General features: G+C 44.6%; 1 protein-coding gene across 1 annotated transcript in view; it reads left to right on the top strand.

Annotated features, from left to right (window-relative positions):
• LOC309517901 (myosin-6) overlaps window positions 1-15,588 on the top strand; it is a 55,028-nt gene that overhangs the window by 27,006 nt on the left and 12,434 nt on the right. The window contains exons 21-28 of the mRNA XM_082197468.1: window positions 4,550-4,686; window positions 6,389-6,515; window positions 7,300-7,428; window positions 9,246-9,488; window positions 11,298-11,474; window positions 12,975-13,120; window positions 14,526-14,616; window positions 14,857-15,246. Of these exons, the coding sequence (XP_082053594.1) occupies window positions 4,550-4,686; window positions 6,389-6,515; window positions 7,300-7,428; window positions 9,246-9,488; window positions 11,298-11,474; window positions 12,975-13,120; window positions 14,526-14,616; window positions 14,857-15,246 (1,440 nt within the window). The remainder of the gene's footprint in view (window positions 1-4,549; window positions 4,687-6,388; window positions 6,516-7,299; window positions 7,429-9,245; window positions 9,489-11,297; window positions 11,475-12,974; window positions 13,121-14,525; window positions 14,617-14,856; window positions 15,247-15,588) is intronic.

The following is a 15,588-nucleotide window of genomic DNA, read 5'->3' on the forward strand; positions in this document are numbered from 1 at the left end:
TTGTTCTGATTTGTTTTCATAGAGCGGTTATATCACAGTAATTTGCTTGTGGGGTGTCTACACATTCCCTTTCATATTTTGTTCAAACACCCTTTTCGGTGTGTTTCCCAGTCAGTTTCTGAACTGCAAGACGTTCACATGGATTTGTTGCACTAAGCAAGCAATCTGCGATAAAACTTCATACCACTGGGGTGATTGACACCCGTCAGTCCGACAGGGAAGTGTTGTCTGCATTGAGACTCAGATGTATAGAGCTGAACTCAAAATAATAATAATAATAATAATAATAATAATAATAATAATAATAATAATAATAATAATAATAATAAATTTATTGTCATTGCCCCCTCTCGGGGACAACGAAATTACTTGGCTGCTCCATCCACCCAGGTAGGGCACTCCACACAAAATCAAAACAACTATAAAAACACTAATTAAAACAATACAGTATAATACAGCAAGGAAGATTAGATGACTTTCAAAGTCCAGGCTTCCCATTCAGGGCCGAGATCGCTCTGGAGAAGAAGCTGTTCTTAAGACGGCTCGTTCTTGTCTTCATCGTCCTGTATCGTCCTGTATCTCCGTCCCGATGGCAGGAGCTTGAAGAGACAGTGACCAGGATGCGATGGATCTTTTACTATGTCCAGTGCCTTCCTATGGTACCTTGTGGCATAAATCTGCTCTAAGGTGGAGAGTGGGCAGCCAACAATGCTCTCTGCTGCCTTAACAACTCTGCACAACCCCAACCTGTCCCGGGTAGTACAGCTTCCGTACCACACACATAAGCCATAAGTGAGCACGCTCTCTTTTTTCTTTTTCTTTTTTTTGTTTTTCTTTCTTTTTTTTATTATTATTTTTTATCATTAATACACATATACAAGCATACAAACATACATTTCATACAATCTTTAAAAATATTCAAACATACTTACACTCAATCCCACAAATAGTTCCTTTCCCCATCACCATCCACCGACCCTTCACCCCACCTTTGTGTTGACTTCCAATCTACTCAATTACAATATCTTTCCACTTCTATTGCTTTCTTTCACACACCTTTACCCTAATTTCATGCTTCTTTTTCTAATACACGTTGTTTTCCATCTTATTTGATATTTCAGTATTTGAAACGGAACTTGTTTATTCTAATAGGAGTTCTGATTTTTCGATATGATTTTGCAAGTATCTTTTAAACACCTTCCAGTCCCTATGTATCTTTTCTTTTGAAATCCTTCCAATTTCTTCCATTGTTTTGGATATATTGTAATACTCCAATAATTTGGCAAGCCACTCTGTTTTTGTCGGTATTATACCACTTTTCCAGTTTTTCGCAATCAATAGCCTTGCTGCTACTGTTGCGTATAAATATAAGGTCTTATCTTCTTCCTTTACGCTTCCTGGTACTATTCCCAATAGAAAACCTTCTGGTGTTTTCCTAAATGAGTATCTAAACATTTTTTTCATTTCATTATATATTATTTCCCAAAATTGTTTGATGTTTAAACAACTCCACCATATATGTATCATAGTACCTTTTCCCGTGTTGCATCGCCAGCAGATATCGCTACAGTTTTTATTCATTTTTGCTATTCTTTCAGGTGTTAAATACCATCTATGTTGCATTTTAAGGTAATTTTCTTTCAGTATATAACACATGGTGAATTTCATATCTTCTTTCCAGAATTTTTCCCATTGTTCAAACATAATATTTTTCCCAATGTCTTGCGCCCATTTAATCATTGATGCTTTAACCAGTTCATCCTTTGTTTCCCACTCTAAAATCAGATTATACAATTTAGATATATTTTTTGATTTTTCTTGTATTAAATATTTATCGAATTTTGATATTTCTTTTTCAAATCCTAACTTTTTGTCTTTTGCTAATCTATACTTAATTTGAATATATTGAAACCAATCACTAATATGAGCTTTAATTTGTGTGTAGTCCTTTAATTCCAATTCCCCGTTTTCTTCCTTTAATACAGTTTTATAGGTAGCCCAATTTTCTTTCATATTTAATTTTTTCACTGCGACAATCTCTGCTGGCGATGCCCACCAGGGAGTTTTCGGTTCTAAAAGTCTTTTATATTTCTCCCATATTTTGTATATAGATTTTCTGATTATATGCCCTAGGAAGCCTTTATGCACTCTCACTTTTTCATCTATTAAATAGGCATGCCATCCAAATCTCGTCTCTACTCCTTCTAAATCCAATACATCCGAGTCATCTAATTTGATCCATTCATTTAGCCAGGTCAGACCCACCGCATCGTGATATAACTCCATATCTGGGAGACCAAATCCTCCTCTCTCCTTCTTATCTATCATTATTTTGTGTTTTATTCTTGGTTTTTTTCCTGACCATATGAATTTAGCCAAATCTCTTTTCCAGTTATTAAAACATTTATCTCCTCCTAGTATTGGGATACTTTGAAATAAAAACATCATCCTTGGTAATATGTTCATCTTTATTACCGATATTTTCCCTAGTAAGGAAAGATTTAATTTTCCCCATACTTGCAAGTCATTTTTTATTTCATTCCATGTTTTCCCATAGTTCTCATTACTTAAGTCTATAGTATTTGTTGTTAAATTTATTCCAAGATACCTTATTTTCTTTTTAATTTCCAATCCTGTAATTTCTTGTAATTTCACTTTATCTTTTTCTTCCATATTTTTCACTAGTATTTTGGTTTTCCCATAGTTTAATTTGAATCCTGCTAATCTGCCATATTCGTTTATGCATTCCAATATTCTAGGTGTACATTGTAGGGGATTTTCTGTTGTGATCATAACATCGTCTGCAAAGGCTCTTAACTTATATCTTTTTTCACCAACTGCTATTCCTCTTATTTGGTTATCCTGCCTTATTTTCTTTAATAGAACCTCTAATACTATTATAAATAACATTGGGGATAGGGGGCATCCTTGTCTTGTACCTTTAAAGATGTTGATTTCTTCTCCAAACTCTCCATTAATAATAATTTTTGCTTTCTGTTGGTTATATATTGCATTTATACCTTTTTGGAATTTTTCACCTAAACACAACTCTTTTAATAGTTTTTTCATAAATTCCCATGAGATTTTGTCGAAAGCCTTCTCCGCATCGATTGAAATCAGGGCTGCTTGTTTGTCTCTTCTTACTTGTAGATATTCCATTATGTCTATTATATTTCTGATATTATCCTTTATTTGTCTACCTTCCACAAATCCAGCCTGATTTTTATGTACTATTTTTCCTATAATTTTTTTCAACCTATTAGCCAGTAATCCTGCGTAAATTTTATAATCGGAATTTAACAATGAAATGGGTCTATAATTTGAGACCAATTCCAAATCCGTACCTTGTTTTGGCAGGAGCGTTATATACCCTTGAGTCCAAGAGTCTGGAACATTCCCCTTCTCTACTGCTTCCTCTATTACTTCTTTTAGTGGGTCAATTAATTCATTTAACATTTCTTTGTAGTATTCTGCTGGTATGCCATCTGGACCTGGGGATTTCCCTATTTTTAATTTTTGAATTGATTCCTTAATTTCTATGGTTGATATTGGTTCATTTAATAATTTATGGTCTTCTTCTGCTATCTCTATTAATTTATTTTTCTTTATATATTCCTCTATTTCTTCTATTGGCACTTCATCTTTTTGATATAATTTTTTGTAGTATTTTTCAAATTCTTTTTTGATTTCTGTCATATCCCTTATTGTCCTCTCTTCCACAAGTGAGCACGCTCTCAATGGCACAAGCTATGTAAACAGCTTGTTTACATAGCTGTTGTACTACCAACCTGACTGTATGCTTGTGAAACATGGACTACTTATAAATGCCATCTCCAACTCCTCAAAAGATTCCATCAACAGTGTCTCCAAAAAATTTTACACATCACTTGGGAAGACAGACAAACTAATGCCAGTGTACTGGAAGAAGCAAAGATCACCAGTGTTGAAGCAATGATTCTTCAACATCAACTTCGTCGGACTGGTCATGTTGTGCGGATGCCTGATTGTCGTCTTCCAAAGCAACTACTCTATTCCAAACTTAAAAATGGAAAGCGTAATGCTTGCAGTCACCAAAAGAGGTTTAAAGACTGTCTTTAAAAATGTAGTATAAACACCAACAATTGGGAAACGCTGGCCTGCAAGTGGAGAATTGGAGAACAGCCTTTGCCAAAGGTGTCATGGGCTTTGAAGACACTCGAACTCAGGACGCAAGGGAGAAACGTGCTAAGAGGAAGGTACAATTGGCAAACCCTCTCTGTGATCAACTCCTGCCCAGAAACCCATGTCCCCACTGTGGAAGGACGTGTGGATCCAGAATTGGCCTCCACAGTCACTTACAGACTCATTGTTAAGACTGTATTTATGGAAGACAATCTTACTCGGCTACGAGTGATAGAAGAAGGAGGAGGAGGAGGAGGAGGAGGAGGACTGGTACTCATCTAGTGCCCTTGTGGGCAATATTGTATGATAGATAGATGATAGATATAGATAGAGGCTTAGCCAGAGGTGCTCATGTCAACATCCCTACCATCTTTCCCTCTCCTTCCAGGTGTTTTTCAAGGCTGGGCTGCTGGGCCAATTGGAGGAAATGCGAGATGAACGCCTTTCCCGCATCATCACCCGCATCCAAGCGCAGGCCAGGGGTCAGCTCATGCGCATCGAGTTTAAGAAGATTATGGAGCGTCGGTGAGCGCTGTGATTATCCCTTCTTAACTTGCAGGTTGGGTGGGAGTAGGAATCGATTTCCACAGTATCTGGAAGAGGGAGATTCACAATAACAAGATTTCCACAGGGGTACCTGTTATTCCATTTCAACAAACGTGCTGCAGGCACTTTCCGAATGCGCTTTCAGAGCGTTTGGTTCACAGGGAATCTTAGTCAGCTTTGGCTATTGAATGAGCATTTGTCCCGATTTGTTTACTGGTGCTCAGATGGCGTTGCATCAAAGCAAGCGCATTACCCCATCATTTTCCTTATCGCAGAAAAAAGAAGTCTGGTCTTTAGGGACAGGCAGGCTTGTATCCTCAAACGACTGTAATTGTGCAGCCGAAATTTAGCAGCATGGGACGGAACCCCATCTGAAAATAGGGACAGCCTAGTGGCAGACGCAATTGATGGACTACATGGAACTGGCTGAAATGACTGGCAGAATCCGAGATTTGGGAGAAGAAACAATGGAAGAGGACTGGAAAAAATTTAAGGACTATTTACAAAAATACTATAAGTTGTATGAATGTTAAGAATTTGCACGATTTGGAAATTTTAGCTTCAGCAATTAGATTTGGTGAAACAGGAAACTAAGTTATCAGTAAGAAAAGGTTGAAATTTAAAGTAATATTATGTTTAATTTAAGGTACAAGTAATTGATAAAAAGTATTTTAAATCCAGAAACATAACATCTGAAAGGTGTAAAATAAGACATGAAACAAGGTAATAATTTGCTGATATTTTTATTGTAAAGAACACAGGGTGAGGGAGATGTGGGGAAGTCCAGTTGGTTGTGTGAAAAAGCTTTGGAAAGTTGATTTTTTCTTTCTTTTCTCTTATTTCTTTCTTATATATCTTATATTTTGTGTATATCTCTGACTTTGTATCTGAAAAATGTAATAAAAAATATTTTAAAAAAGAAAAGAAAATAGGAACAGCCTGGAAGCACCTTTTGCGGTCACAAGAAGAGCTGCTCTTGATGGTTGTCGGAAATGCTGGTGGGCAGTTGCTTTGCTGGGCAACCTGCCTGTTTAAAATTTATTTTGCTAGTACTTACACAGTACTTATTTATTTGCACTTATAGTCTGTCCTTTGCCATATGGTTCCCAGGGCGAGTTACAAGCACACACAATTAAAATAAGCAAGAACGTACGGTTAGAATCATTTTAAAAATCATTTTATATTGCGTTTTATACCATAAACTGTCCGGTGATCCTCAGATGAAGGGCAGTACGGAAATTTAATAAAATTAATAAATGAAGTGAAAAAGAGAAGAAGAAAAAAACCTGTGGAACTCTACAACAATGACCACCAAGACCTCACGAATTGCAGTTTCTTTTTTTCTCCTTGCCTGGAACCTCGTTTTCAAAAAGCAATCCGTATCAGAATAAATAAATGAAAGCAGTGGCGCAGAATACAGTGCACAGCAATGGAAGAGAAGGCAAGGCAGCCAATTGGTCAAAGACCTGGAGGGTAAAGAGTTGCAATTTTGACCAATCACTGAAAACCACAGGGACATAGAGGGCTGCCTTACCCCCAAGTTGGAATATTGAGTCCCCTAGCTCAGCATTGCCCACTGCAACAGGCAGAGTCCCTCCAGGGTTTCTGGCAGGGAGGTGGGGGAGACGCTTTCTCCCGCTTAGGGGCTAAATCCCCCGTTTCCTTATCCTCCTTTCCCCAGGGATGCGTTGCTGGTGATTCAGTGGAACATCCGGGCCTTCATGGGGGTGAAGAACTGGCCTTGGATGAAGCTGTTCTTCAAAATCAAGCCTCTGCTCAAGAGCGCAGAGACCGAGAAGGAGATGCAGGTAATGTTTCTCGGATTACGGCTGAAATTTCTCCAGAACTGCTAAGGGTTAAACAAACAAACAAAAAATTAAGGGCTGCCACACTGAGTCCATCCCAAAACATCTGGAAGGCCATCGAGTGCCCCAGGCTATCCCTGATTTGCTCACAGGGGTTCATAGCAGGCAGTTCATGCACTCCACAAATATATGAACACCTTGCACAACAGTGTAATTAATGCAGAATTGGCCCTGTTACATGTTTGACACGATGCTCATTCCACATTTGTAAGAAACTGACATCAGGCCTTTGCTGTTACTCCTTCCGGTGCCTCCTGGAAATATTTTGGTTTGGGCAAGCCTATCCGGATGTGTAGGGTGTTGACGCTTTAATTGTAAGTTTTAGCTGATCGGTTTTAATAACTTTTTTTGGAAGGTTTTCAATTTGTTTAAAAACTATTTGCTGATAGTTTCATTTTTTAAATTCTGTTTGTAACCTGCTCCGAGGTCACTGGGGTTTTATTTTACAATCAAGTGGAATATAATTTTTTATGAAATAAATACACAAACAGCGAAGGCCAGGTTGAACCCTTTGCATGCTAGTCTTCTACAAACAAGGGCCGTTATTTTCCGGTTGCGAAACCGTTCAAGCACCCAACCTCACACCTTCAATCTGAAGTTAAAAAAGGTCTCGAAGCAGCTTTGCTCTATCCCTTCCCAATATATAAACCTGCCATTTGCTTTTCCTTTTAAGCAGCTACCGCTGGCTGGCCGGTTGAGTCCATCAGTGTTGTTTTCTTCTCCACAGACAATGAAGGAAGAATTTGGGCGGCTGAAGGAAGCCCTGGAGAAATCGGAGACTCGGAGGAAGGAGCTGGAGGAAAAGATGGTCTCCCTGTTGCAGGAGAAGAATGATCTCCAACTGCAAGTTCAAGCTGTGAGTGACTTTATAAAGCTACCGGGACAAACTGCAAGGTCCTGGAGAGAGAGAGAGAGTCCTTGGATGCTTCCATGTGACCTGCTCATTGAGCATATTTCCAGATTTCTTTGCATAAGGTTTGTGGGGAGGTTAGACGACGTTGGTGATCTGTTGTGCGTTGATTCTGGTTTGCTTGCAGAGAGAGTCGGGGCTGCTGCATTGAGTAAGCATCAGCTCACATTTTGAAATTTGTTTCCTCATCTCTCTCCTTATCGCTCTTGTTACGCGACGAATCAACTTTAATGGCAACCCAAAGTTGGCAAGAAGCTGTGATCTAGCGCCACTGATGGGCCCTGCAGATTTCTTACCACTGCCCTGGCTGCCAGCAGCTCTGCAGGATTCAGATGGGGGTCTTTCCCTGTCGTACCTGGAGATGCCAGGGTCTGAATCTGGGATCTTCTGAATGCAAACCATCAGCTCTGCCACCGAGCTACTGACACCATTTGGCAGCAATACTTGACTCTGTAATTAACAACCTCTATTTTTACCTTCCTGGTAGATGGTAAAAAGGTAAAAGGCAAATGACCCCTGGACGGTTAAGTCCAGTCAAAGGCGACTATGGGGTTGCGGCACTCATCTCTCTTCAGGCCAAGGGAGCCAGCGTTTGTCCACAGACAGCTTTCCGGGTTGTGTGGCCAGCAGGACTAAACCGCTTCTGGCGCAACGGGACACCGTGACGGAAACCAGAGTGCATGGAAATGTCGTTTACCTTCCCGCCACAGCAGTAACTATTTGTCTACTTGCACTGGCGTGCTTTCGAACTGCTAGATTGGCAGGAGCTGCGAATGGGAGCTCACCCCGTTGTGGGGATTCGAACCGCCGACCCTCTGATCGGCAAGCGCAAGAGCAGGGGTCAGCAAACTTTTTCAGCAGGGGGCTGGTCCACTGTCCCTCAGACCTTGTGGGGGGCCAGACTATATTTTGGGGAAAAATATGAACGAATTCCTATGCCCCACAAATAACCCAGAGATGCATTTTAAATAAAAACACACACTCTACTCCTGTAAAAACACACTGATTCTTGGACCGTCTGCGGGCCGGATTGAGAAGGCGATTGGGCCAGATCCAGCCCCTGGGCCTTAGTTTGCCTACCCATGCCCAAGAGGCTCAGTGGTTTAGACCACAGCGCCACCTGGGGGGTGGACAGTGTGGACGACATGCAACCTTCCCACCTAATTGCATTGGCCTCTATAGAAACAAGCTGTTTGAGGAAAGGGTCGTAGCTCAGCGATAGAGCATTTGCTTAGCAAGCAGAAAATATCAAGTTCAATTCCAGCATCTCCAGGTAGGGCTAGAAATTTCCCCCTGTCTGAAACCCTGGATAGCCACTGCCAGTCAGGGTGAAAATTACTGAGTTATATGAGCCAATAATCTGACTCAGTATAAGACAGCTCCCTATGTTTCTGTGAAATGGGCGCATATGGAATTGACAAAACGGTTCAGGATACTGGGCAGATATGAAGCAAAGGTCAACGTGCACTGTTGCTATCTCTTAAGAAGACAGGAAGGTACGTTGGGATCAAAACAGCCTTTTACATTATCAAAAAGTCCTAAGGTATTTGTTTTATTTTTATTTATTAAATTTGTATGCCGCCCTCTACCCATAGATATCAGGGTGGTTCACAACATAAAATCACAATAAAAGCACTTTTGACCTTTCACGTCTCATCTCTTTGCAGCACCTCCTTCTTCCCGTTTACTCCGTCCTCCTCAAATGCCTAAAGAGATGCTTGCTTTTCCGAAAACCCCCTTCTTTCCTTCCTCTCCTTTCGCAGGAACAAGATAATCTGAACGATGCTGAGGAACGGTGCGACCAGCTGATCAAGAACAAGATTCAGCTGGAGGCCAAGGTGAAGGAGATGACTGAAAGAATGGAGGATGAGGAGGAGATGAACGCCGAGCTGACGGCCAAGAAGCGGAAGCTGGAGGACGAGTGTTCGGAGCTCAAGAAGGACATTGACGACCTGGAGCTGACCCTGGCCAAAGTGGAGAAGGAGAAGCACGCCACGGAGAACAAGGTGCGCTTAAGAGGGGCAGCGAGGCAAGTTCCCTATGTGAACCTGCCCAGGTGATAAGGTCCTTAGGTGAGCACCTTCTCCCAGCCCCTTGGACGTCAGTGGCACAGCTGGTGGGGACACAAGAGAGGGCCTTTTCGGTGGTGGCTCCCTGTTCTGAACTGCAGCTCCAAAGGAGGACTTGTGGGAGTGGTTGGGTGCAGGGAGGCCAAAGAAGGATGTCAAAAACATCGGAATGGCCAGTTCCAGAGAAGGTGTCGACTTAGGCAAAGCAGCCTGCCGTTTCTCCTAGCCTTTGAAGACACCGCAGCAAGGAGATGGCTTTGCCCACACCCAAACAAACCTTCTTAATACAGGAGAGCAGCATATGTCATTTCACCCGACTAGATGAGGTCATAGGTGGCAAATACCCAAACCTGTCAGGATGCTTTCAGCAGCTCCCGACTGGTTGCCCAGGAAAGTATAAAGACAAGGAAAAGTTTCTTACCATCCTTTTTCATTTCAATATTTACAGAGAGGCTATAGAACCCAGCCTCTTGGATAATGGTGCTGTCCTGAGTGAATCTCCACCCTCCGTCTCTCCCGCTTCCTCATTTCTCTTCTACGGGTGCTGCTATGTGCCCTCTGCCTTCAAGCTCTTTGCTCTCCTACTTTTAAGGCCCACCGGGTTCTGGGAGATGGAGGGTATGGATGCTTTCTAATGACACTGTGTCAGCCAGCTGCCTCTCCAGTCCTGCCTCCCCCTCTCCCATTATTTTCCAGCTTTCCCCCTCATCTGCCTCTGAGCTGTGACCTCCCTCAAACCCCTGTTGTAAACCTACACTGTCCTCCTCTTCCTCCTCCTTGGAAGGGGCAGGATGGAGAGGCCGTCTCCCCTATTCCACCTCTGGCCAGTCCCTGACAAAACCTTATAGACAGTTCTCCTTTCTTGGCTCAGAGCCCAGCCCCGAGTTCAACAGATAAGGATTGCATCAAAGCAGGCCAATTAGTGTATGAATATAAACATATGTGAGCCCATTGCTGCAACCACTACCAATTAATTGTAGGGTTTTCTTGACTACCAAGATGCTTCCGGAACGGTTCACCTTTGGTTCAACACACTCCCATATTGTGGAATTCCCTCCCAAGAGGGACTACTGCAATGCGCTCTACGTGGGGCTATCTTTGAAGGTGACCTTGGAAACTGCAATTAATCCAGAATGCGGCACCTAGACTGGTGACTGGGAGCGGCCGCCGGGACCACATAACACCGGTCCTGAGAGATCTGCATTGGCTCCCAGTACGTTTCCGAGCACGATTCAAAGTGTTGGTGCTGACCTTTAAAGCCCTAAATGGCTTCGGCCCAATATACCCGAAGGAGTTTCTCCACCCCCATCGTTCAGCCCGGACACTGAGATCCAGCGCCGAGGGCCTTCTGGCGGTTCCCTCATTGCGAGAAGTGAGGTTACAGGGAACCAGACAGAGGGCCTTCTCGGTGGTGGCGCCCTCCCTGTGGAACGCCCTCCCTTCAGATGTGAAGGAAATAAGCAGCTATCTTATCTTTAAGAGACATCTGAAGGCAGCCCTGTTTAGGGAAGTTTTTCATATTTAATGCTGTATTGTTTTTAACACTTGATTTGGAGCCGCCCAGAGTGGCTGGGGAAACTCAGCCAGATGGGTGGGATATAAATAAATTATTATTATTATTATTATTATTATTTATAAGTTAGGTCAGAGCTTCTCCCCACATGCTCCTGGGACCCCCATATGTAGATTCAAAGTTGTCCCTTCCCCACAACTCCTGACATCTCTGGGGTTTGGCCTTCCCACCAGGTGAAAAATCTCACGGAGGAGATGGCCGGTCTGGATGAGATCATCGCCAAGCTGACCAAGGAGAAGAAATCCTTGCAGGAGGCCCACCAGCAAGCTCTGGATGACCTGCAGGTCGAAGAAGACAAAGTCAACACACTCACCAAAGCCAAGCTGAAGCTGGAGCAGCAGGCGGACGATGTGAGTCAACAGCAGAGACTGGAGAGTCTCATGAATATGAGCATAGAAGAAGCTCTTCTCAGAGCTGGAGCCTTCCAAGTGCTGCTGGACTCCAACTCCCATCAGCCCTGACCATTGGCTGCACTGGCTGCTGAGGCCGATGGGAGATGTAGTCCATCAACATCCAGAAGGACACAAATCCTCCATCCTTGCGTCCAACCAAAGATCTCTTGCTCTGGCAGATCTTCTTGGTGGGAGAGAGGGGCTTTCCCCACCTTTAGCTATCACAGTTTCTCTGTCACAGGGGTGGGGGACATTTTATTAATTTTTTTCAATATAATTTTTATTACATTTCCTGTTTTACAATTTAGAATATTCATTTAAACAACCTTAAAATATCAAAACCGTCCCTTCTTCTCTTTCCGTGGTTCATTTTGCAAAACATAAATCCCTGCATATTTTGTATAAACTAAACCATTCAGTATTCTATTATGAGATCCATCAAAACTTAATTTATGCTCTTGTATTTATCTTAACGTTGCCAGTGTTTTCAAGTGTACACAATTACCACCATTTTTTCCAGTGAACATTATCCAATCTTCTTCAAACGTATGTTCTTCTCGTTCTCTTATTCTGTATGTTAGGTCGGCAAGCTGCGCATATTCTGCCAGCTTAAGTTGCCATTCTTTTTCAGTTGGGACCCGGGGGTAGGGGACAATTTACGTCCTGTGGGCCATGTCAACAATTTCCCCAAGGCCGTGTGCCAGCAGTGGATGGGGACAGAGGTCAAATTGGGTGGGTTAATAGGTGTGCTTTCACTCTGCCTCCACGACTGGAAGGCAACAGAGCTTCTGAATGCCAGTTGCTGGAAACCACAGGAGAAGCGAGGGCTCTTGTTCTCTGGCCCTGCTAGCCAGCAGGGTGTCTGTTGGGCTGCTGAGAGACTGGGGCGCTGGACTAATTGGGCTGTTGTCCTGATCTAGGAGGGCTCCCTCTTTCCATACTCCACCCAGGCAAATGTGTCCCACCTCCCCAAAAAAGGTTGGCCAACCTTTGATCTAGTTAAAGGTAAAGGGACCCCTGACCATTAGGTTCAGTCGTGGATGACTCTGGGGTTGCGGCGCTCACCTCTCTTTATTGGCCGAGGGAGCCGGCGTACAGCTTCCGGGTCATGTGGCCAGCAGGACTAAGCCGCTTCTGGCAAACCAGGGCAGCGCACAGAAATGCCGTTTACCTTCCCGCTGGAGCGGTACCGATTGATCTACTTGCACTTCGTGCTTTCAAACTGCTAGGTTGGCAGGAGCAGGGACAGAGCAACGGGAGCTCACCCCGTAGCGGGGATTCGAACCTCCGACCTTCTGATCAGCAAGCCCTAGGCTCTGTGGTTTAACCCACAGCGCCACCCACGTCCCATCTAGTAGACACCCCCAAATGAATTCTGCAGTCCAAAGCACAAGAAACCACCTGTGAGTAACACCCGTTTCTTCTTGTTGTTGTTCTTGTCTGCCTCTTTCCAACCAGCTGGAAGGCTCCCTGGAACAGGAGAGGAAGATCCGTATGGACTTGGAACGGGCCAAGAGGAAGCTGGAAGGGGACTTGAAGCTGACCCAGGAGAACATCATGGATCTGGAGAACGACAAGCAACAGCTGGAGGATAAACTGAAAAAGTAGGGGACGTGCCTCATCTTAGCACGCTTTGCAAGAGCCTTGGGAAACAGGAGAGAGAGGAGAGGCCACCCCTCTCTGCCCGCCACTACCAAACTCTTTTCACTGTTTTCACCCTTTATTCTTGGGTAGCATATTCGTGGAGGAGGGGGCTATGGATGGCTAGTAGCCCTGACGGCTGAGCTGTGCCTTCATAGCTGGAGGCAGTAGTAGTAGTAATAATAATAATAATAATAATAATAATAATAATAATAATTTAGTATTTATACTCCGCCCATCTGGCTGAGTTTCCCCAGCCACCCTGGGCAGCTCCCAACAGAATATTAAAAACAAAATAAAATATCAAACGTTAAAAACTTCCCTAAACAGGGCTGCCTTCAGATGCCTTCTAAAAGTCAGGTAGTTGCTTACTGCCTTGACATCTGGTGGGAGGGCGTTCCACAGGGCGGGTGCCACCACCAAGAAGGCCCTCTGCCTGGTTCCCTGTAGCCTCACTTCTCGCAGGGAGGGAACCGCCAGAAGGCCCTCGGAGCTGGACCTCCGTAATCTTTCCAAATACCATTTGCTGGAGAGGAGAGGAGCGTAGAGGGCTCTGGTGCTCAGGTTGCGCTTGTTGGCTTCCCACTGGGACATCTAGTTGGTCACCGCAAGAACAGGATGCTGGACTACGTGGACCACTGGCCTGATCCAGCAAGCTCTTCTTTATATACTTATAAATATCTAAAACAAACGCATGTGAGCTGTGTCCAGTTTTGGCCACCAGGGATTAAGGAGGGTGTTGTTGACACTACTGCAACATGCCTGGAGACCCAAGGTGGAAGAGCCCTGGTCTAGACTAAAGGGCCTCATTCTGGTGGTGGCACAGGGAATGATGCAGTGGTTGGTCAGGCGAAAATCATGCAGAACGGGGGGGGGGGGGAGAGAGAGAGAGAGAGAGAGAGAGAGAGAGAGAGAGAGATAATTTATTGCAGTCAAAGACCAGCTCACGTAACATAACACACTAAAAACAGTGTTCATAAAGATAAAATATACAATTGGAGCAGATTGCAGCAATAGCTCATGAGTTAAAATTGAGATATAGCCACTTCCGCCTTCAAAAGGAGGTGGTGTTGCGGGCTTCACGCCCCCACCACGCACCGCGGGAATCCCCGGCTGTGTCATCCCCTGGACAGCCAATTGGCTGGCTTGGGGGGCGTGGCCTGCCCTATTTAACGCAGGCATAGCCGGGGATCTGCCTCTTTTGCCGCCTCCAGCTGCTCCAGCTGAAGGGCAACTTCAGCATTTCCCTAGTAAGATATTTTATTCTAGAGGATTATTTGTATTCTAGAGGATTATCTAACATATGAATGGGGTGGGGGGAAGGAATGGGAGGATGGTGGTGTTTACGTCCCCAAATGCCTTTTTCAGGAAGGAGTTTGACATCAACCAGCAGAACAGCAAGATTGAAGATGAGCAGGCCCTGGCTTCACAGCTGCAGAAGAAGTTGAAGGAACTGCAGGTGGGTGGCCTGCTTAGACCTTCGGCTTTCAGGTGTCTCTCTGCTCTAGAAATGCCCAGGGATGGACTTTCCCTCTTTCCCCAGCTCTTGGCTTTATATTCTAGAACCACCTTCTGACCTAGAACCAACCCCCTGTGAGTTTGGCCCTGGGACAAGCCACATGTCATGCAAAGGTTCTTGCCCTTGAGCCAATATGCTGGATGGATTGAGGGACCCGTCTTCTTTTTTTCTGTGGTCCAGGCACGGATCGAGGAGCTGGAAGAGGAGCTGGAGGCGGAGCGAGCATCCCGGGCCAAGGTGGAGAAGCAGCGCTCCGACCTCTCGCGGGAACTGGAGGAGATCAGCGAGCGGCTGGAGGAGGCCGGCGGGGCCACCACCGTGCAGGTGGAGCTGAACAAGAAGCGGGAGGCGGAATTCCAGAAGATGCGCCGCGACCTGGAGGAGGCGACTCTCCACCACGAGGCCACGGCGGCCACGCTCCGCAAGAAGCACGCCGACTCGGTGGCTGAGCTGGGGGAGCAGATCGACAACCTTCAGCGCGTGAAGCAGAAGCTGGAGAAGGAGAAGAGCGAGTTGAAGTTGGAGCTGGACGACGTGGGCTCCAACATGGAGCAGCTGCTGAAAGCCAAGGTGCTGTATGGATGGAGGAGCAGCTGAAGTTAGCTCAAATGGGTACCTGGATACCTGGAGGTGGAAGCTGGGGAGAGGGGGAAGCTGGGAAGGTATTATCCTGACACCTAGAGATCAAGCTGAGCCAAGGGGCATCCTACAGGGATATCCTTTGGTGGACTGTCTCCAAATGACATCTTGTCCGAAGCACTGTGTACAAATACAGCATGTTCCTTTAAACTGCGGGGCTCAGTTAAGCCTGATTAAGACTAAAAAGGCAGCATGTGGCCTGTTTGCTTGAAGGTTTTGGCACACCTTCCTCATGTTGCTGCCTTGCTGGCCTCTGGAGCTGTCCTCCTCGGT

Source organism: Podarcis vaucheri (assembly GCF_965113315.1).
Source record: "Podarcis vaucheri genome assembly, chromosome: 13".
In the NCBI taxonomy this organism is placed as follows: Eukaryota; Metazoa; Chordata; class Lepidosauria; order Squamata; family Lacertidae; genus Podarcis; species Podarcis vaucheri.